This window comes from Cinclus cinclus, chromosome 3, assembly GCF_963662255.1.
Source record: "Cinclus cinclus chromosome 3, bCinCin1.1, whole genome shotgun sequence".
In the NCBI taxonomy this organism is placed as follows: domain Eukaryota; kingdom Metazoa; phylum Chordata; class Aves; order Passeriformes; family Cinclidae; genus Cinclus; species Cinclus cinclus.
Genome location: NC_085048.1, coordinates 62855068 through 62877660, shown reverse-complemented (window position 1 = coordinate 62877660; position 22593 = coordinate 62855068). Strand labels below are relative to the sequence as shown.

The following is a 22593-nucleotide window of genomic DNA, read 5'->3' as shown; positions in this document are numbered from 1 at the left end:
TGGAGAACAAAAGAATTTTGCTTAAACCTTCTTCTTCTCCTTTTTTTTTTATTTTTCTTGGTAATGCTCCCTCATACTGGCCTTGATGCTTTTTAAGCATGCACTGCCACAGAGATGAGCAAGGCTCTGTTCCAGTCTCCTCACACAGCCAGGGTGAGGAGGGCTCCAAATCTGGCTGCTGCATGGCCAGCTGAGAATAATTGTGCTTTAGGCTGGGCAAGGGAAAGGAGGAACTTAAAGGATGCCCAAGACACTACTAGGGATGACAATAATTACCTCTTGTGGCAATTACAGGAAATTAAGCAGCAGCTGAGATAGGAGCACAGATTTAGAAGGCAGTCTGCTACTTGGGGAAGGATGGTTTTAAAGGTATGGAGCAGACAAAAAACAAGTTTATGCATATGAAACAAGAAGTTGTGCTGGAGGAAACTCAGCATTGTCACCTCTGACAATGCTGCCCGTGGATATTGCCATAGAGAGTGCCAGAAGTTTAGGTGCTCTTGTTGTCTGGCTAATAATACATGCTGGGTGGAAATCAGAGGACAACCCTCAGACTGTTTTTCAGATCAGCCTCCTATGACAGATGGATGGCAAAGCAGAGCTGGGATAAGATAATACCAAGATGATAAGCAATTTTCTCTGATAGCCAGAGACTACACTTGGTGGCTCAGGAGATCCTCACCTGTGCTGTGACTCAGGGCAAAGCATAAAGTTTCATCTCTTTGTACTCATCCTCCTGTTACTAAACCAGAGAGTGTTTCTTGGTGTCAAAGCATCAGGCCTAACAATTATGAACATAAATAGGTGTGTCTGTTCCTTCCCTTTTTCTGTGTATTATATGCGGGACTATTTTAAGAAAGGTTGTAAATCTGGACACGGCGAGTCCTTTCTTTACAAAACTCTTGGCCTAACTACTGTGAGTATCCAAATCTCTAACCTTTCTCTGCCCCCCCACAAAAACCTCTCAAATGAATAAAATGGCAGTTTCAACTTGCTAATAACTTGTTTGGGATTGTAGGCTAAAACAGAAGGAAATTTTCCACTCAGGTGGGCAACCATCCCACCCTGCCATGAAGACACCAGCCATGTCACACAAGGGCCAATGAGTCCTTTGGGCTTCTGCCTTAAAAGTCCCTTCCCTGGGAGGCAGACATGATGGGCAGTTCCTCCTTCTTCATACTGGTGCATTCAGAAACCCATGCCCAGAAGATTTGTTGATGCTACTGAAAAACTGCAAGGCAACATAGAGTACACATGCACATGAAGGAGGGGACTGAAAAGGCAATTTGGCTGCTAATCATCCCAAGCCATTTTGCTGTCAGGACTGCAGTAGATTTTGGGATACTGTTTTTGTACTGGACTGGGTTTTTCTCTTGAACCTCAGTTCTTGCTTCTTTCTTCTTTTGAGGGTTAATTCTCAAATAACCCAAGAAAATCTCAGTTCTTCTAATTTTCCTAGTGTCAGCAGGATTTTATTGCTTCAAGCTTTTTTATTTAAGAAGAGGGGAAGGAGGGTTACGGGATAAAAGCCTTGTTGCATTAATATTTTGCATAAGCTTCAGATATGAGCCTGGCAAGCACATGTGTGCTTGTCAAGACAGGGTGTGGTAAAATCAGGACATCTTATGGAAAAAGCATAAGACTTTTCAGAAGTGAGGTGAGAAGAATTTCATATGGGAAAATATAAGAATGAAAAACTGGAAATAACAGTGCAGCCCCAAGTGTGGTCTACACAACTTTGGTCCATCCTCATTCATGTTGAGGACAACTATGGACTAAATTGTTATACCATGGATGTATTAATATAAGTATTTTATGTGATATTTGTCCTTCATTTTTCATGTTTGCATTTTACTTGTTTGATGTTTTCCTGAGGGCAAGGTTCTAGAGCACCATTTACTTTATAAGAAATGGGGAGCTGGGCATGTAAGCCAGGTCTAGAGCCAATAATTAAATCTTTTGGGTTTACGCTATCTGTGGAAAACTTTTGCAGACAACATCTGCCTCTCTGTTTGATCTACATTTGAACAATCAAGGGCAATTTAAAGTGCTTTATGATGGATTCTCCATGGATACCTAATATTGTTTCCTTTCATTATGATACTAGAGTAGGTTTTCACAAAACTGTTTTTACAAAAAAACAGATGGCTTGGACAAACTAGGGCACAAGTAAAAGCATGTATCATAAAAGCTACCCAAGAGAGGACATTTTGATCTAATCTCACCACATTCATCTTAAACAGGAAAACTTTGCAAGTCTGAAATTTTGAAAGTTGTTCCTGTAAATTTTGCTCACTCCCAGCAGTCACATTCAAAATCCTATGATACATACACATTTTCACTTTGATAATGAAAAATGAAAAGCAAAATTAAAAAAATAATCAGTGCATCACTTCACATGCAGGAAATCTGTGGAACTAACCACTGTGTGCAGATGGGCATATGAGCCCTAATATATCAAGTCATTTAAGGAACCACCTATGAAAACAGCTCTGATGGCCCCGTTAGGGTCATCTGCAGTCTTAAGGTTATTCAGGTGCTTGTTTGCATTTTGGCACTTAGCACTGAGGAATTTTTCAGATAAAATTGAGGCCCACACATTCCTATGCTTCTACACCAAAGCAACAATTTTTTTCTTGAAATCAAAATTTCTGGTAAAAGCAGTAGTTTGACAGTGTGGAAAAAGATAAGGGAAGACCCGACTGATTTAATCTCTCTTTCCCCATTACTATCAGTCTTTTAAATCTCAGGTTGGAATTTCCAATTTCAACGATTCAGAAGGAACTCTTTGTTCAGATCACTATCCTTCTAAGAAGATGGTTTGAATCCCACTTTCTGACAAAGTGTGCAAATGGGCCAATCGATTTTTCCCTTATCATGAGCTTGATTGTTTCATTCTTTTCTTAAATCTGTTTATCTTCAGAACACTGAGAAATTCACTGGGTATAGAAATGTGTGAGGAGGTGTTCCAAGAGACTGATTTATAAAAAGTAGTAACTGTCACACAACTGAGACGTGTCAGAAGGAAAGATTAATCTTTTCCATGTGACCATGTTGTGCATCTAACAAAGTGAGATTTAATTATGACCCAAATTCTGCTAATCTTACACACACTGGATTGTCCTTTATTTTGGAAATTATGTCAGCTATAACTCTTGTTTCTTACCTTATACATACCAGCATCCTATTCCAGAAGTAAGCAGAGCTGCTGAATGGAGCATGCATTAGAGATATTATTGATTCTGAACAGATATAAAATAAAGGGTTTGCACTTCAGTAATGACCTGTCACACTCAAGAAAACAAATTAATGTTTTGCAAGTGATGTCAATGGGGTCAAAAATTCAGTCTTGTCAATAGTTCATGCAACAAAATATGCAGAACAAATACAATTGCAAACTAGATTGCATTTGAATTATTGATTAAGCAGAATGTATTTTAAGACCAAGTGGCAGGTGCCTGAGAAATGTAAAGTGAAATGTAGACATATTTGCAGAGAAAATTGAAAAGACCAAGACGTTCAAGCTCTGGCAGAAACACCAGGTATTAAATTGAACATATTAACTTACCAGCAGGAAGTTCTCATTATTTCTTTGTTTCAGTTTCTACCTGTAGGGCTGCTTGACATTCCTCTTGTTTTCAACACAATTTCTTCATTGCTTTTCAGTAGTGAAGTTGAACTAGATAAAGCATGTTTGTTGGAGGATGTTTCCCTAATTCTTAATTTGACAGGAATAGCAGCAATGCCTTTGGCAGTCATCTTTATTTCTAGCAGACCTAATGTTCCCAAGAGCTTCAGACATCTGTTCTTCCCTGCTCTTTCTTTAGCATTGCCATTGGACACAATGAAACTTTAAGTCCTTTATTGTGCAGCTCTTAGTGTTTCAGTGTCCTTTTCTCTTATAGACAAGACTTGGATTGAGAGCCCTGGCTAACAGAGGTGAAGAACTAAGGAGATGTCTTCTCTTCCTCTAACTTCTCCTTTGCTTGAAAATCCAAACTTTCTGATTGTGACTTAGTTCAAACCAATCTAACAATTTGCTTACAGCTAACACTGTACTTGACCTTTAACTGTAGACTAATTTAACAATTTAGTTCAAAATCTAGCAATTGATAGTTAGTTAATAATCCAATAAATTGAGGCACATCCTTGGCTCCTGGATTCACCTTCCTTTTCTGTCAGAAATTATTATATTTGGCATGCTGTTTTTGCCATGGCCCCTGTTGCAGAAGTCACAGGAAACAACACTGGCATCTGTAAAACAGTTTTATCCTTCTTCTTACTGTTTTTTTGCTGCAGGATTTAGGATGTGTTTTTCTAGGAATCTGTGTTGAACTGGCTTGGCGTGACTGGAAGCAAACTATCCTAAAGGCAGGATTTCACTTGAGTACTGATACCTGTGATACTTCTGCTTATTGGATACCCACCCACCCACCCACCCACCTTGTTCTTTGAGGGAAAGCCTTTCCAGTGAGGGCCTGGGACAGAGAACAAGGCTACAGTACCTGATGCTATGCTGGGGTCAACAAGTTGCTTCATTCCTCCTCTCTCCCAGGAATGAAAAGTGGCAGTGGGAAATGGGGACTGGGACTGGTCCTGCGGAGTCATCAGCCCTGTCACTGCTGAGACACCTTTAGGGAGGAGGAGGAAGAGGAAAAGGGAAGAGAGGAGGTGGTGAAACTGCCAAAATCAGCAAGGGAGAGGAGACAGGAAGGGGAATGATCACTGGCGATTTTCTTTGCTTTTTAACTATGCTCTGCTGTCTCATCAAGGTTGGAGTCACACTCCTAAACCTTATTTTGTGCACCTTTCCCCAGCTCCAGATGTTTTGTCAGTGTCCAGCTAATGCAAAAGAGCCTGTAAATACAAACAGTGGTTGCTTAGTTCTCTGTAGCTTTCTCAGGGGATTGCCACATCTGTTGGAGCAAAAGCACTGAGCAGGACCATGCTGGTTTCCTATCTGGTGAACACGAGTGCATTATCATCTGTGCCAAAATGAGCTGCAGCACACCATGGCACAGGACTGTGTGTGTAGGCACTCAACACCGTAAGCCCCTAAGCAAACAGAGCGGTCTGGAAGTGCCCACTATTCTCATGACCTTGTGAACAAGGCCTTGGGTGACAGCCAGCATAGGACTGAGAATTATCACAAGCTGAGTTGTCAAATTTCATCCAGCATACTCAGGTACTCCAAGGTAGTGCCTGAGGAGGCTTTGGGGGCTTCCACAATTCCCCACTCTCAGTAGAGAACAGAAGTTAAGACTCATTTTTGAAACAATAGATAGATACCATCTTTTATTAGGTGTAATAAGCATAATGAAAATATTTATTATAAGTTTTTTCTCCTGAATGGATAATATTACACAAAGGATTGCAAGTCATTTTATACAAACTGTGTTCTCAACTGTATTTCACTTTGATTTTCTTCCAGCTAGGAAATATTTTTAAAAAGTATTTACATGTTCTTGTCTAATTATTCCTTGTTGCATATACTCTCCCCATTGTTTATTCTTATTGACCACAGTTAGGAGACATGCCATAAAAGTGAATGGAGTTAACTGCTTAAAAAAACACAACCAACCAAACAACCAAAAAACTTAAAATAATACAGGTGAAGCCCTGTGCCTTTATTAATTTTAGCTATCAAGAAATTTTACTAAAAAATTTTCCACCTCTAATTTGTTGAAACGAAGAGCACGGGACAAGGCTTTTGGTAGTACACACAGTTACAAAATTGCAGATGTGTTACAAGCTAATTAACGTCAGTAGTTTAGGATTTAGATGAGACTCTGTTTCCACATTACATATTATTTTTTTTCACTTAAGAGAACAAATGGAATGTTATAAAGTTAAATTTAACAAGGCAGAAACCAGCAGAGTCTTGAGTATATATATTTCATTGCTTGCAGTTTATTGAGGCTTGAGGCACTGTGGAGTATAGGATTCTGGAAGATGTTTTATGATGTGATTTTCTCTATGAGAGTTTTAGTAAGAGATGCTAATGGGTATTTATGCACTTTACAGTTAGATATGACAGTATACACTTTCCACTTCTAAAATACTGAAGAACAGCACATGAACAAAAAAGGGGGCTTTTAGCAACTGTGTAGTTACACTCACACTGCTCCAGCTCAACTCCTGAGGTACAGGGAAATTATACCTGACCTTTCTACACTGGATTAAAAAGCTGGACCAGTATAACAGAGAATTTTAAAGTCATAGGTTTTGATACAGCAGAAAAAAGATCTCAGGACACCCAAGAAGAAAGTCACACCAGGAGCTTTACTAAACCAGGTCTGCAGGTCACAGGAGTGGCTTGAAATCTGCTCTGCCTCTGCCTGCTCTGTACTGGAACCAGCAATGGCACACCAGGATTCTTAAGGCTTTACTGGTGTTCCTTGCTTACTCTTGCAAATATTTAGAAATAAATACATTCCACATGAATTAGGAAAAGTCAAGATGCTGACTCTGGTAGACAGCTTTAATCTCTTCTTTAATGCCTCCTTATGTCTTAAGTGAATGAATGAAAAATAGAAGGTAATCTATGAAGTGCTGGCTGACTAATTTACTACTTAGGCAGTCAGTAGGTAAATGTATTTTACTTTTTGAAAATGTGCAAAATCTCCAGGGTGCAGGTGATACATACAAAATTGCTTTTTTTAAAGTTGCTTTCCTTCAGGAAGATGATACATGTTGTGTTGTTTATTGCCAGTTTAATAAGTTTTTCTGAATTTAATTATAACTGTGAATTTATTTAAAATGCAATGGAATCCTCATAAACCCCACTCATGGGAGTCAATGAGGAAAACGAAGGGGTTTTAATATTTGTGCTTTATTTAACCAACCTACATCAGATACGAAGGTCCAAAACAGAGTAGATAACTTTATTGCAGATGCCAGTGCCAAAGTTTCCAGCCTTTTCTACTAACATCTGATGACAATATTCTGAAAAACATAGCTAGTCTGTCAGGTATCTCTAGAATATGAATGCATTTTTTCTGGTGCTTATGGAGAGGAGTAAAAATATGTGGGCTTGACATTACCCAAGATCTGATCTTCGTAGTTAGGAAGGCAGCAGAAGAAGAATCCCAAGCATATTTCCATAATGGCGGTGGTCCAGCCAAAGCCATAGGCCCAGCTGAACATATTGATTCCTGTCATTTCAATATCAGATGAGAACTTTACTGGATAAATGACCAGGCCCATGATGGAGAACACAGCTGAAGAGACAGGAGAAAACAAAAAAATGTTTAACACCCAGCACCACTGCCTTCATCCATAATCCCTGTAGCTAAACCCATCCATGTTTCAGAGGATTTGAAAATTGATCCAGTGCCATGACAGGCTTTGATTTTTCAGAGAGCTCAATTGCGCACAGGCGGAGACTTGGGCATAAAATCAGCTGAGGAAAATATCAGTTCTAGTATGGATATGTCTGCACAAGCTAAATTTGACTCCACATACTGCCTTACCAGCCACAAAAAGCAAGCCTCCAATCCCACGAATGAAGTTGAACCGAAGTGTGTCAATGGCAAATGCTATGATGGCCAGTGCAAAACAGATGACTAGAAGTAGAAAGCCAACCAGATATGTGGCAGCAGCAGCTCTTCCCCAGGCTGAAATCAGAAGAAAATACATTAGAAAGGAAATAAAATAAAAACAAAGGCTGGTTCTCTCTCTTTAGTAATTAAAGTTTGATTTTAAAACCTATGAGAAGAGGAGTATCTCCCAAGAAAGAAAGCATGGGAGCTTTCTCTCCTCTTATAGGTGAACATTTCAGTTCCACAATAAATTATGCACTAAGTGCAGAACGCATCAAAATTCCACCTTTGTGCTCTCATGCAGAATGAAATGGCTTACCATTTAGTAAAAGCTTACTGTTTCATTTTAACAATTAAAAATTAAGATGGAAGTGGCTGAATGATGTAAAAATGGACACTGTCCTTCAATAGCAAATATTACCTCAGCAGATGCCATAAAACCATCTTCCTTTTGCACAGACAAGGAGGATTAAACTGTCCCTTGAACTAATACAAATCTTCCTTTGAATAGTTATAAAAGCACTACTGATCTGGTGGAATTAAAGGTATGCAAATAGCCCATAAATGTAAAAATTCAGTGAATTCTGTCTTTCAGCCTTAGTTTAGCTCTGTGTCCTAAATGGAGCTAAGGATTTGGAATCTGTTTTGTAGGGAAATTTGATCTCTGATTTTGGTTCAAATTTAGAGTTATTTCACTTCAAAAAGCTTCTTCCAGATATTAATTCTTTCATTTTCAAATTATAAAAAATTTTGTAATAACACATTAAAGCAAAGCATTCTGTAGTGGAATTACAACTGGAAAAATAATATTTAATATTCCAAGATTTGAGGAGAAAATATTGCTTAGAGATCAAAGTGTCTCTTCTTCTGGATGTTAAAAAGCCACTTTGACATATTTAAAATTGTGTATTAAATTGAGTAAGTAGTTGAAGTCTGCCAGGCATCTACAGACTTCATCCCCCCAGTCTAGCCACTATGCCTTTGTCTAGTGTTGGCTTCAATCCAAATATATGCCACAGCAGTGCCAAAAAATTATCACAGTCCAAACAACCCTGACAATAATTACAATTCAACTTAAATGCAGTGCATGCTGTTCAGTAAAAGTTCCCTCTGAAATTGAGTAAGTAACCTATGATTTTTTTTTGCTTTAAGCATGGAAGTAATAAAATGCAAAGTGTCTTGCCTTTTCCTTGACCAAAGTCAGGTAAGCATGAAAGCAGCCATCCTGTCTGCAGTGAGTGACAGCTTGGTGTTCGATCTGTCTTTCCCCAAGGCCCACACCACCACTACTATTAGGTAAGAAAAATGGATCAGGATTTTCCAGCTATCCTTTTCTACCCCTCAGTCCATCAAAACCAAATTCCCTTTTGTTTACTTTTCAACATTCTCCCTGCTTTATGATTCGTCCTCTGTTCTAGCTATCACACTATATCTTCAGTTTTAAGCCATGTCCATTCTCTTTTGTATTCCACAAAGTTTCTGTCTGCTTATAGGGCTTTTCAACTGGATTGTTTTCCCAGTAAACAGGCAGCTGCTTGAGGAGGCTGAAAGGGACAGCAAAGATGTTCTTACATCTCACTTTCTAGCCCAGTGTTTTAGCTCAAACTCTTCTCTCTAGGAGTTTACAGGGGGCTCAGAGGTAGAGTATGCAGTGTGGACACACAATAGGGAGGGACAGCACCTCAGGCAGATTATAAGAAGAAGCAGTCAAGAAGAGGAATTTCTTATACTGCTCAATATATCCCACTGAAGATGTTTCTATTCTCAGTCTCTCTGTTACCCCTTTAAAACCGCAGGAAAAGGGGCACCAGACCATAAAAGAGGTTTCTCAGCAATGGTGACCTCACTGCTCTTGGATACAAGAGTTCTGGATACTTTTGGCAAAAGGGTGAAATAACAAGAACATCTAGAGGTGATGTGTTTTCTTAGGTGCACAACTGCTTGTGGTTAGATGTAAAACTCCCAGGCAAAGCAGAAGACTCAGAGCACAGCTGCCTGCCCAGCAAGTTCTGAGACACCAGGAGTCCTGGGGATTCCACCTCCCTTGCTGCCAAATCTCAGCCTTGCTCCCCAAGAGCAGCTGATGGTAGAGCACCAAGCCCTGGGGTGAGAGCAGCACCTGGGCTACTGGCTCAGGGAGCTGTGCCTGGTACCTTTTGCATGCCAGTACCTCCCTCCTCCACCAGGCTCACCCAGGTGTTTTTCCTGAAGTAGTGTTCCAAATGCTGGGATTGTATGGAAGCAAACTGGGCACATGCCCAGCCCGCTGGGCACTGGCTATGCAGCAAGAAGAGACATGCTTGTTGCAGGATGCTTACACCATTTGGAGGCATTGCTCAATCACCTAACAGCCAATTTTGTGTCTCTCAGTTCTACAAAAGAGGAAAAAACCCCTCAGCATTGGAAGAAAAACAATACACAGCTCCAAGACAGTAGAGCCATATGGAAGAGTGAGTCTCTTCAGGCTTTTTTTTTTGAAGAAAATTATTCTGAGTTCATCTATCCTTTATGAAAAGCAGCAGCTATCAGCAGTCCAAGACCACAATGTGTAAACACCTTTCTAGAGTAAAAGGTAACAAAGGCTTTGTGCAACAATAATTGCAACTGTTTCTATATTTGAGATGTTTATTTTATCTTATGCCAGCCAGGGGTACTAGAGCAGCTTAACTCTTTACAAATACAACTAAGACTTAAAATTCCTTTAAAATGTCAGAATTAGAATAATTAAATTGGTCCAAAAACACTGACAAGCAAGCAATTAATTTGGTCCCAAATATTTTATCTTCCAATGTGTGGGGGTTTTTGTCTTTAATATTGAGCAGAAACATCAAAAAGTTGTTCTATTTCAAAGCTTTTTTCTTAAAAATATGAACTCCAGGCCAAAGGATCCTCACAGGTACAACACCTATTCAGTGTATTCTTGGCTGTAAAATGAGGGCAGTTAAAAGCTGAAAGGGCCCAGTCCACCTGTCACCAAATCAAAAATTGATACAAATGGAGCAGCAGGTTACAGGATATCAAACTGAGTTTGTAAAAATATTCAGCAGTTTTTGAGATCTGTTTTCTCAGCCCCAAAAATGGTGGCGATATTTTGGCTGTTTAAGAGTTAAAATGTGCTTTGTGAGAAAAGAAATGTGTTTATACAAAAGTGTCCTTTAATATCAGCAGCACCCTGTAATGCTTTGGTGCCATTCCCATTTCTCCCTTTTTCAGTTCCTCCATCAACTGAAAGAACACCAGTGGACACTGTGGAAGGGTTTGTGGGCAGCTACACACCAGCAACTCTTCAAAACTTCTAAGTGGCAGTTTTCTGAGCAATTTAGTCTTAAAGTAAGACATTGCTATCTCAAACAGGCAAGAGAAGCTCACGTTTTCACACCTGTCTCAAGCAGAGCAAGGATGGTCCTTCTGACAGCAGTGCTTTGTAAGTCACTCAGCAATGATTTGTGAGAGTTTGGGCTATCCAAAGTGAATACAGAAATACATGATGACTCAAAAATGAAAATAAGTGCCTGACTTCTGTAACTCCCTGCTGTGTGAGAAGACCCCTGAGCTAATTTAGAGACCAGGAAGAGCCCTCCATGCCAGGGCAGAGCTCATGACACCTTATGAGCTACAAAATTAACTGAGACAGAATTCAATAATAACACGTATTTATTACTCTGCTATTAAAGCCAACTCAGTTTGGAGGCAGCATGGCTACCTCTTGTATTGTACCATATAAACACATTCTGATCATCCTATATCTGGCTGCAGTCATAGGGAAGCTGATGGACTTAATTAGACATCCAGGACTAAGAGTATCTTCAGTTTCCTGCCTTTCTGATTTCACACATTTTACAGTTTATGAAAGTGTAAACACTGATTGTGTTTCACACAAAAAGAAACAAACTTTCTTGCTCAGAAGTAAGTTGAGCCATAGCTTTGAACCACCAAACCTAGTATTTCCTTAGCCTGCCATCTTTCATGCTCCAAATGCTGCCTTCAAAAAATGAGCTGTTGTGTCTTGAAAATAGCATATGATCTCTACTTCCTCCATGACAAATACAAATGCCCATGTTCCTAGTGTATGTGTTTCAAAACATAGGAAAATATTCACTAAAACATTCTCATGTTTTTCTTGATCTGGTACTCTCACACCACATAAACTGCTTTGTCTTTCCTTGGGTGACATTTTCTGAAAGCTGCCCCAGAGAGTTCAGAAGTACTGCTGCTTATATAATCAATAAGAACATACTTCTCCAAGTTTTCCTATTGGCTTGAAGCTAAATACATAACTATCATTGGAAAGAAAAACAAAAATATTTATTGCCAGCTCAAAGACACTGACAATTATCTAGAGGCTCTTGCTGACTGATCATTTTTACACTGCAGTGAATTGTACAGCAATTTGAGGAAGGGTAGCTTTAATTCACAAGAACCAGGGAGGGGTGAAAGAAAATATAACAGACTAATATTTTTCTCTGTTATCCTCCATACCACCTAGGGAAAGAAACATAAACCCTGCGGTTCTAGCTGCAGTCTTGGAAAGCGATTCTTAGGAAAACTAAAATCTGCACTGGTAGCAATTAATCTCTGTGTTGTATGTAATGAGAATGTTTCTAGGCTGAGTTTGCAGAGCCCAACCTGTTTGACATCTCTCTGATTAAAGGGAAAGAGTATTATTTTGGAAACAAAGCTGAACTCACTGGAGTTTCTCAACCTGGCGTTCTTTGTCAGGGTGTGGCGAACACTGCAGAGTATATGCCTCACTTTGAAAAGGAACTGCTTTAGCCAGGTTTTACCCATTTCCCTTTGGTTTGTTCTCTTCAAGAGGGTTTCTGTGTGAAAGTGCAGTTTGCAGCAGAACTTCTGTTCCCTTAGCATGACTCTTAAGGTGGTCCATCAAACCCATTAACCCGCATCTCTACCAGCCGAGGCGTTGCAAGCTGCTGGGGTACATACACATCACTGTCATCAGGATTCTGGATTTCCTGTGCTACTTCTGCAGCACTACACAGTGCAAAATCCTGTCTTCTGGAAATACTGACTCTGCAGCATGCCAACCACGGGGAATTTCTGTGCTCTTTCTGGAAACAAATGGACACTCTAATCTCTGCAATTGTTTGCTGACCACGTGAGCTGGCATTGAAATACCAGTGCACATTGTATACAGCCAAGACAAATCAGAAACTATCAAAAGCAACTTCTTCTGAATAAACTGGATGTGCAGACTGAAAGCCATTGACTAAAAATTATTTCAAAGGAAGTTTGTACAAATGAGAAAAAAAAATCACATATTAGTAATGAATAATTTATGAACAGAATAAAAAAAGGAAAATAATATCAAGGGTATAGTTGGATATGTATTGTTTTCTGAGTTTCTCTTTTCATTGTATCTGGATCATTCTTAAAAGAACTTCAATCTCTGTGTATCTTTCATATGGGTAGACAATACTGGAGGTTTTTCTTTTGATTTTTTTGTGTGAATTTATCTTTTGCAGTGGAATACAGAATTTTTAGTCTTTCTATATGGCATCCTCTTTGGTGACTCTGTTCTTTTCCCCCTAGCATTAATTTTTTAGAGTTCATTGGCTGTTAATATGGATTTCTCATTTAATAACAGAGTATTATCTCATAAAAGTAATTTTTTGTGTGAGCCAGAACCAGCTTTTAGTTTGCCACTATTTAAAAGACAACCATGGAAACAGAGAATGACCTATTTGGCTTCACACTAGGATAATGCCATTGCCAAAGTTTCTCAGTGATTAGTAACAGGTCCCATATAAATGAGAAAGGATTAGGACTTAAGGACAATTACCCCATAATAATGATTTAAAATGACAGCTTTAAGGAAAATAGCCTCTACGAGTAGTTTTGTATCAATAAAACTCAGTGTATATTAGCAGAGGGCAGTGTTTTGTTCGTAGCCGCATGCTAAAGTGATAGCTCAGTGTGGCTGGGTGGGCTTCAACTCCTTTAAAGGGAAAACCTATTAACTCCTCCCCACTGACTTCACCCACAAACAAACACAGGCAAAACCTTTATGTAATCTGCATCCCTCCTTTCTTACTGAGGCAAGCAATTAAAGTTAAGAAGATATTCTGACTTGAATTTGAGGGGAGGAGCAGTTACGTCTTGAGGGAGTGGTTCAGATTCATCTCATCATAAGCTCAGGCATGTACAAGCTTGACTTAGAAGCTGGCCTCTGCAAATCTTGTATTAATGAGGGCTGCTCCCCGATGCTTACTTAGTGCTGGGAAAGCAGAAGGGGCAGAGGGTGTAGAGCCATCATCAAAGGGAGCACCAAGGGAGTAAGTTAGCTATTAAATATAATGCACACACAGTGATTCAAAATTAAAGGTTTGCTCATGAGAGTGTCAGGGAGTGCCCCTATATCACATTATCTTCAGAAGCAGTTGCACGCACTGAGAAAAATCTCAGGATTAAAGCTCAGTCTCATGCACTTTAATGCTATTGCATTTTTCCTTATATTTTTTCCTATTTATTTTAGATTAAAGCAGTATTACTTATACTTGGATGTGTACATGGGGTTTGGGAGGGTCAGGTAAATAAAACAGGTAAGGTATTGATTAATCGGTTCATTTACATAAGCTCAGTTAATGAGAACAGCAAGATGTACCTGCTCCCTAATTACCCCTGAGTGGGTTGAAATACTTAATGTGAATTAAACAGCATCAATTTCCATGACAACACAGGCTATGAACTAGGACTTTTAATCAAAACAGTAGAGTGGAACCTTTTCAAAAAAAGTTCTTTTTAAGTTCTCTATTCCCAGAGTCTTTTGGGACTAATGAACACTGAATTTACATCTTATTTTCATGTACACCAAGAATTGTTGTCACTCTTGATCTGCAGTTTTCATGCTGTGAGCAAACTTTTTCTGAAGCCTTGATGAAAATCACCTTTTGCACAAGGGAGTTTCCCACTAACAGACAGCAGCTGTGAACCTGGATCTGATTTTCTGGTACAAGCAAAATTTTACTATTTGCAAAATAAAACCCCCTGCATATAAGCAGAAATCATGCTTCGTGCTCATAAAAATATATTTAGTTTATTTACCCTTCTTGTTAATGAAACAGCTTTTACAACGCATCTTGAAATCTGAAATCGTGAAATTGTCCTTGCTGCTTACTGCTGATGAGGTTGTTAAATGAATTACACAGAGACTTACTATTTTTGGGGGCCTGATTTGGGCACAGTATGCATATGTCAGCACAGAAGGTGACATTAGTTGTATTCAGTTTCAGATTAGCAATTCAGCAGGATTGAAGTGAAGTGTTATTTAGTACTAGTAAAAGGAAGCCAGATACCTCTGGAGCACAGGCTGTCAGCACTCCACAAACTAGTTTGAGTTCCTGGGAATTTTTGAGCAATGAGTTATTTTGTAATGGTGCTTGACAAAGAAGAAATATGGCATTATAATGCTCGCTGAGTCAGTGTGTTTGAGGTGTCTCAGAACAGCACAAGCTGCCAGTGAGAAGGGATACAGAAATATGAAAGAATGTTTGGAGAGTTTTTTTTTCTTTTGCTGTGAAACACCTTCCCACGTAAATAATCTGTTTAAACCTACAGTGGAATTTGAAATGCATTTTGCAGTCCTTATCACTGTTCAGACTATGGAGATGTTATTGTAGCCATGCTGTATCAGATTACCTCAATAAACTAAAACAACAGATAAGGTGAAGAGGATTGAGAGTTTGGCCACAAGTTTCCACATGCTGTCAGCAGAGACATCTCCTGTGTAATTGAATGGAATCCTCTCTGCAGCAATTCAGGGCCTGAAAATGCAAAGTGTTGAGGGTCTTCTCAAAATCCTCAGCACCAGCAGTTCATATCTCCTGATAAGCAGACGAGAATGTTCCATATGACTGCTATTTTTCCACATAATCTAACCGTAATTATTAAGGGAAGGCTGGATAATAAACAGTGGGATTACATGTGCAATTGCTCTCTGGAGAGTTAATTGCTCAAGAGCATTACTATTATTTAGAAAAGAATCTGATTAAATTCATCTGCCACTGAAACTATGAAAGTACAAACTCTAAAACTATAAGGGAAAGCACACTAGAAATTGCAGATAAGGAATAAAAATTGCCATGGTAATTAAATGCTCTGGTCTTGATTCCTTTCTCTTATACCTATTTAGAAACAATGGAGTGTCTCCTACAAGCTGGGGAAAAGTCAAATTTTTTCTTTCCTTATTGCATCATTCCTTACAAAAACTGTTGGGATTTTTTTCATTAGCTATATATTTGAGATGGTATTTTTTTCTCATTCTAAACTTTGAATAATTATTGAGTATTCTACATTATTCAGTAACTAATCTTGTAATCTCATTTCTCACTGGTTAGTCCCAGGTAACATTACACTTTAAGGAGAATGATGTCTTAGGAAATTACATGCTTCTCTACACACTGTCATTTCAATTACAGACAATCACTTTATAGAAATACAACCATTTTATGCTACAGTGCAGCAGGAACAGCAGCAGCCATTTGTTTTCAGTTCACCCTGTGTCAGAGGTTTGCCCTTTAATCCAGGCCATGCACAGAGCAGAGCTGAGCTCCATCTTGGGCTCCCCCACAGGCTTCCTTGCACAGGTCAGAAACCTCCCCAGCCTCTTTCCCAGCTGCAAAGACACTTTTGCAAATCTGCTTGGATTTTATCAAATTCTGAAGGCTGTCAAGTGCAGAACCTTGACTTCAGGAAAAATCTGCAATAAAGGCCCAGTGACTTGAGCTGGTCCCTACTTCAAAAGAACAGTTACCTGTTTACTTCATTTCTATTTTGGTGTATAGGTACCCTCAGATGCCAGAGACCCACTGGGACATCTTGTTTGTCCTCCATCTGCTGTATTCCATCCTGTCCCTCTGGAAATATCCCTGTATCACTCTGCTCAGAGTGCTTGCTTTATCTTGGAGCAAGTAAAGGTTTCCCCATGCTGGGGACAGGAATAGGTGCTGGCTGTCACATGTGATGGGAATGTGGGGGAAGGAAAACAGTTTTACGTAGGTAGTCTGGCAGTGGCAAAAACTTGGTGCCTGGTGCCCTGGGTATGATGAGTCACTGCACTGATGGAGAAGGTAATTTTCCAGAGGGAAAGCTGTGTGGCCACCAGTGCAAGGCCAGTGGTAAATGTAGTACCAAGAGAGAGACTTCGGAAACTGGTCCCAACCACACCATGTAACCTTGCTCTTTTATCACTACTTGGGGATTTTTAGTACGTGATTTACATTTTGTTCATCCTCCAGGATAATAAATGGTGTTTCACTGTAGCAAAACATTTCCCAGAAACAAAAGCCCCGGTACAGGCAGAACAGGGGGAAAAAAAAATCTACTCCTCAGTGGGGATGCAGAATATTTTTTTCCTCAAAAGGCTATTACTTTCACAACATTTCATTCTTTCACTTATCCTGTAGCCATACTTATCTGCTGTCATATTTGGAGTAGTTTTTGTTCATTATAATCATACTATACTAGCTTTCTTATCTTGTAGTATTGCATTCATATTCATAGACCAAAATAAAACTGGATACCTAGAACACAGTTGCCCATTATTTGCCTGGAAGACAAGCTGCACAAATGTGTCCTTTCCAGATGGCAAAATCATTTATCCCTCCACTAATCTCCACAGCCACAAATCTCTCCACACAGCCCAGGAAAAAGCTATAATAGAATATTACAATGTGAAATAACTGAAGATGTGAATTCCACTTGCCATAGGGAAATGCCTTTTCCTGATTTTCTCCCCAAGATCTGTTTGCATTATGTAAATAAGATGATCTCTTCAACATACACTTGGAGCTTTAAAATTTCAGTTGTTTTGATGGCAGCAACTGCAAATGGAATAACTGCAAGTCTGGGTGGAAGATAAGATGGGACAAGTGTAGTCACAAGTTTTTCACCCTTTGTGCATCACACATTCAGACTAAGAAAATCAGTTATTTCCCCTCACATTATATATGTTTATTATGTATTTACTTACACATGTTTAAACATCTTCAAAGCCTGCAGTGGAATAAATACATACTGAAGAAGTATCTCAGGTCTGCAAGACACACCTTGTTCAAGACAGGCAATATAGTCAAAGAACAAGAAAAACAAAGGAGTGCTGTGCCAGCGTCATGATGGGGTTTAACCTGTGCATTTTCTTTGTAAGCTCATCCATGTCCCACAGAGATACATTCCATATTGCTCATTATCTATCAAAAAAGTCTTAATCTCTCTTTGTATATGTTCAAGCATGTCATAAGATTGAGCCCTTTGTTTTTTCAAGAGCAAGAACAATGAAGAGCAAGAGCAATGAATCTCTCAGTCCCTCATCTTAAATTCCATGCATTTTGAGTAAGTGTCCTAATGCACTGGATATTTTTTCCTAGAAAGTTGTATTTATTTGAACTAAATAACGCTGAAAAGCAAAAGTCTACATGAATGTCATGTTTAAAGTAGATGATCTGAAGTCTTGGAGAAAATAAGAGAGTGTATAAACTCTTCATATTCTCACTTTGCACAGAGCTCATAAACTTTGCAAAAGACCACAGGTGAGCAGATGCCTTCACAGAAGACAAGTGCACCAGTGGAGCTACTCCACTGCCTTTCCAAAAAAAAAAAAATAAAAAAAATCTAAACCTCCAAACTCCACTGATGCAGCCAATGAAGTATTCAAGCTTCTTCCCTTCCAATATAATCAACCTCAGTGAGTTAGGTTTTTGCCTTCCAACTCTTTAAACATATCTTAAGTCAAACAGCTGAGATTCAAGGTGAATTATAAACATTGCACGTGCAGAATTTGATTTGAATTTGCACATTATAATTAACAACTTGCAAGGATGTTGCAATTATATATAATTATGACAGGACAAAGATGACTGCAGTGGATTAAGATAACTACACTGTCCAAGTCATGTTGACAATATTTGCTGGCAGCTGCTGGGGTACACATACGTATCATGTTTATCAGTGAAACCACCCCTGCAGGAGGGCCAAATTTCAGAACCTACCCAGGCAGCAGAAGATTAGTCAGGGAAGCTGAGAGCAAAGGTCAGAAGAAACAAGATGGAAACTGTGAAACAGAGTGGAGGGGGGAAGAGATCTCATCTTAGGATGGCTGTAAAACATTTCTGTCCCTTATGTTTACATCACATCTTTGTCTCTGTGCTCAGGAAGGCATGTAATTACACTTGGTTTAACCAGCACTGTGTTTAGCTTGGCACAAGGTTAAATATCCCACAGAACATGATGCTGAATGCTTGTTTTCCATGACCTTTCTGGAGCACAGTAGGTAAATGTAATTCCAGAATTACTAAAACACTATATTTCATCACTAAGGCAGGTACAATCGGGCTGAACACAAGACCTGGATTCTCAAAGTGAGATGTTCTCATGGCCTTGTCTTTTGGGTGGGAACCAAGACCAGCATCAGCCACCTCTGCCCTGCATGAGAAAAGGTGGGAGTCACCAAAGAAAAAATCCAATCCCGCATCACTGAGCAAGGAAAAATGGAGAATATGATTGGATCTGAGCACATCCTACCTCTGGAGAGAAGGGGTCTGAGGGAAAGGTCTGGAAAGGATCAGGACAGTGACGTGAGTTTGCTGCCATAATAGCCAGGTCTACAGTCCTCTCCTGGGTCAGGGATAACTCACTCACCCCCCCATGAAGGGCAGGATTTGCATTTTAATGGCATAATCTGGCAAAGGCATAGCCCACTCTTACCTGGCCTTTGCATACCTTGTTTACATACAGCCTTCACATTTATTCTCCCACTGGCTAGGTGACTCCATTGTGCCAGACATATCCAGGAAATTCAGTCCAGGAGGATTCTGAGGATTTGCTTAGGCTTCCTGGGTATTTAATCACCTTGAAGAGTTCAAGTGATAGATGCACGCCTATTGAGGGCATAATGCAGTCATGGAGCTCATGAATAGAATTTCTAATGTTCTCAGAAACATCTGCAGACTCTCCAGTGTACCTGCTGGATAATGCTCTGCATGTGAGGACCAAGTCCATAATGTTTGTGTTAAAAGTGCTGGACTTATTGTGGATGTGATTCATAGTAACCTCAGACGTTGCAGGACAGTCCACACAGAGGACGACCTCCCTGGTTTGTGTGTAGATGCTGTTCAGTTTCCAGGGGAACCATGCACACAGCTGCAGAATTTAAAGCTATCAGAGTGAGACAGGATAAGGAAGTAAGTGAAATGCCGAACACCTGTCTAGGTCCCAGAAGTAAGGAGAAATTTCTCTTGCATTATCAAGAGAAACAAGGTGAAACATCTTGGTGTTTTCTGTCCAGCTAAAGCTGGCATTCATGGCATTCTCCAGGGCCTAACCTGGAGATCAAGAGGAGGGCTTGCTTTTCAGGAAACCTAGGAGGACACTCGGGACTGAGAAGCCCTCTACTGAGCATCATGTTCTTTCTCCTTCTCTCAAGTGCCATGTAGCAGAGGCCAGTTTGCTGGCTTGACTTAATGCCCAGCCACAGAGCTGATGCTGGAGCCTTGAGAGCAGGACTGGATGGTGATACTCAGTCATCACCATCAGCTGGTCATGCCTGGAGCCCTACAATCACAGAAGCCTGCTGCAATTAACTCATTACAGCTGAATTTTGTGCATAGAAGGTAGAGTTTCATGACATACAATAAACCTTCAGGAACAATTTTGAAGCTCTGGAATAAATGATCCCTGAGACTGCTTCAGCAAGTGCTTTTACTCTTATTTTTAACAGAAGAGCTGAGATTCTGAGCCCTAAAGAAAAGGTTCTTCCTTGTAATATGAATGAGCATAAACTGTAGGAACTCTTGAACTTCCTTTCCAGCTCAAGCTAACAGCCATTCAATCACAGTTACTTGTTTGAAACCATGGTCAGTAACAAATGCACATAAAACTAAAAAGAAAGAAGAAATATAAATAAACAGAAAAATTAAAAATAAACAGAGCACATGCGGAATGACCCTTCTCTTGGGCTGTTCTCCTACACTCGTGGTGTACATCTTTTCAAGCTGAAGATTGCACCATGGTCAAAATGTTTCATAGCATACTTCACCAAAACTTAGTACGAACAAGAAATCCTTTCATCTTTTAAAGCTTTCTTTCATAACCACAAGGAGATTCTTTCACACGACCCACCTACTGGAGCAGTTTCAGGGCAGCATTCTGTAGCCTGACACTCCCTAGGAATATCTTGCTACCATCTTACATTTTTACCTCCCTTTTTCTGGTACTCAGACCTGCTTGTCACACTAATGCCAGGCTTACCCACACAACTTGTTTGGATGTTTGGTCACCGGTAGCCGCTAAGTTTTGAAAAGTAGTGATTAGTGAGAAGAGGTTACCAGTTTCTTCCGAGAAGGGAAGAAATCCCATGTTATTTTCTGCACCAGTACAACACCATGTGTGGGTTTTTATGTATCACGTAATCCTCTAGGCTCTTTTTCTGCACAGGGGTGTGAGGGCATTGCATTTCTTCACCCGGTTAGTCAAAAGCCTTGGCGTATTTAGTGACAGTCCCTATTGCCCGTGGCTCCATATGAAATGCCAGGCGTTGGGTGATGCGGTCAGGAGACCTGCGGGAAGGTGGCCGGCGGGATGTGACCCTCTGCTCCAGAGCCTGCTCCCCGCCACCCCTGCAGGCGCTTACCGTAGCCCATGAGGGACTCGCAGCTCCATTCCCCGCCCTGCTCCGGCCTCCGGCAGTTCTGCCACAGCGATGCTTGCTGCACGTAGGGCAAGGTCTGCGACTCCAGCCAGCCCCTGCCCGCCAGCGCGATGATACCGAAGATGACGCCTATGCCCAGGAGCAGGGGCAGGATCCATCTGCAGCGCGTGTAGTCGAGGCCGTACTTCACCATGGCTCAGGGCAGGTGCTCGGCTGGACGGGGCCCTCTGCGCCACGGGCTGGGCCGCACAAAGCGATGGGTGCCCCGGCAGAGCTCCCCGGACAGCGGTGCCGGCACCTGCGAACGCCTGGGCAGATGTTGGAGAAAAGCTTCTCAGCCGGGGCAGACACAGCGGAGAGGGAGAGAGGGAGGGAGGGATAGAGAGAGAGAGGGAGGGAAGGAGCTCCACCTCGATTCGGATGAGTAAGAGCTGCGCTGAGCAATAACCAGTTGAGCTGGGGAGAAAAAGCTTCGAGGCTTGGGTTTATCTGTGAGATCTCCTCTGCACTGCTGACTAGGTAACAAATCGGGAGATGTTTACCCTCAGCATTTAACACTTTCCTTCCTGGCATCCCCACCAGCAGCTGTGCTTACACCTTTCTATGCTCCAAGGATTTGCATTATGGCAGGAGAAAGCAGAGATGAGAGGGAACTATTTGCACGACATGCTGGATGCTTCTGAAACTTGCCATCCGGAGGCTGTAAGCTGCCTTTCTAGGACTCCACTTAAAAATATAATCATACCTTATTTTTCACAATTAAAGAAATTCCCATAGCTGTTGTAAAGCTAAGGCAATAAAGAATGTCACTGCCTGCTCTTCCTCTTCTGGAGCACAGGTACAGAGGAAAAGAAAAACACAGTACGGTCTGGATGTAGCCTCATTGGGAGAACAAAACCGGAGTTCTGGTTTGTCTGAGCCTCACAAGCACTCCCTGAGTGTGGATCTGGCTGTACAGGCACTGCCTGGGGCCTGTCAGAGCCTGCCTGCAGCTGCAGAGTGCAAGGCAGAGATGAGCCATCACCTCTCTATGCCCCGGGAGGACACCCAGCCCAGTGCGGGGCTGTCTGTCGGCTCAGAGGCGATATTGCTGCGCTCCCTGCACTCTCCCTTTGAACTAACACACGCTACAGCCTGGTATTTTGGTAGGGCCCAGTTGCATTTACATCTGGAAGTTGCTGTGGCCCTTGAGCAAAGCTGATTTGTGTGAAACACAGTTAAGCCCAGAGGATGCAAAGTATCCTTTGCTCCCATAGTGGATTTTGTCAGGTGGGGCTGCACCCAAGTACTGACCTCATTTACTCAAAGAAATTTATTATTTTATTGCAGCTCTCATGGTACAATGTGACAGCTACAAACTGTTTGTGAACTGAAAACTCCACAGCACTTTTC

General features: G+C 40.8%; 1 protein-coding gene across 1 annotated transcript; it reads right to left on the bottom strand.

The window, feature by feature from the left end:
- Positions 1-7005: 7005 nt before the first annotated feature.
- LOC134041876 (p53 apoptosis effector related to PMP-22-like) lies at positions 7006-21394 on the bottom strand. Its single transcript, XM_062488915.1, has 3 exons — positions 21184-21394; positions 7473-7616; positions 7006-7220 (listed from the first exon to the last, which is right to left on the bottom strand). Exons 1-3 carry the CDS (start codon positions 21392-21394, stop codon positions 7006-7008), a joined length of 570 nt encoding a protein of 189 aa, XP_062344899.1.
- Between the last annotated feature and the right edge of the window lie 1199 nt (positions 21395-22593).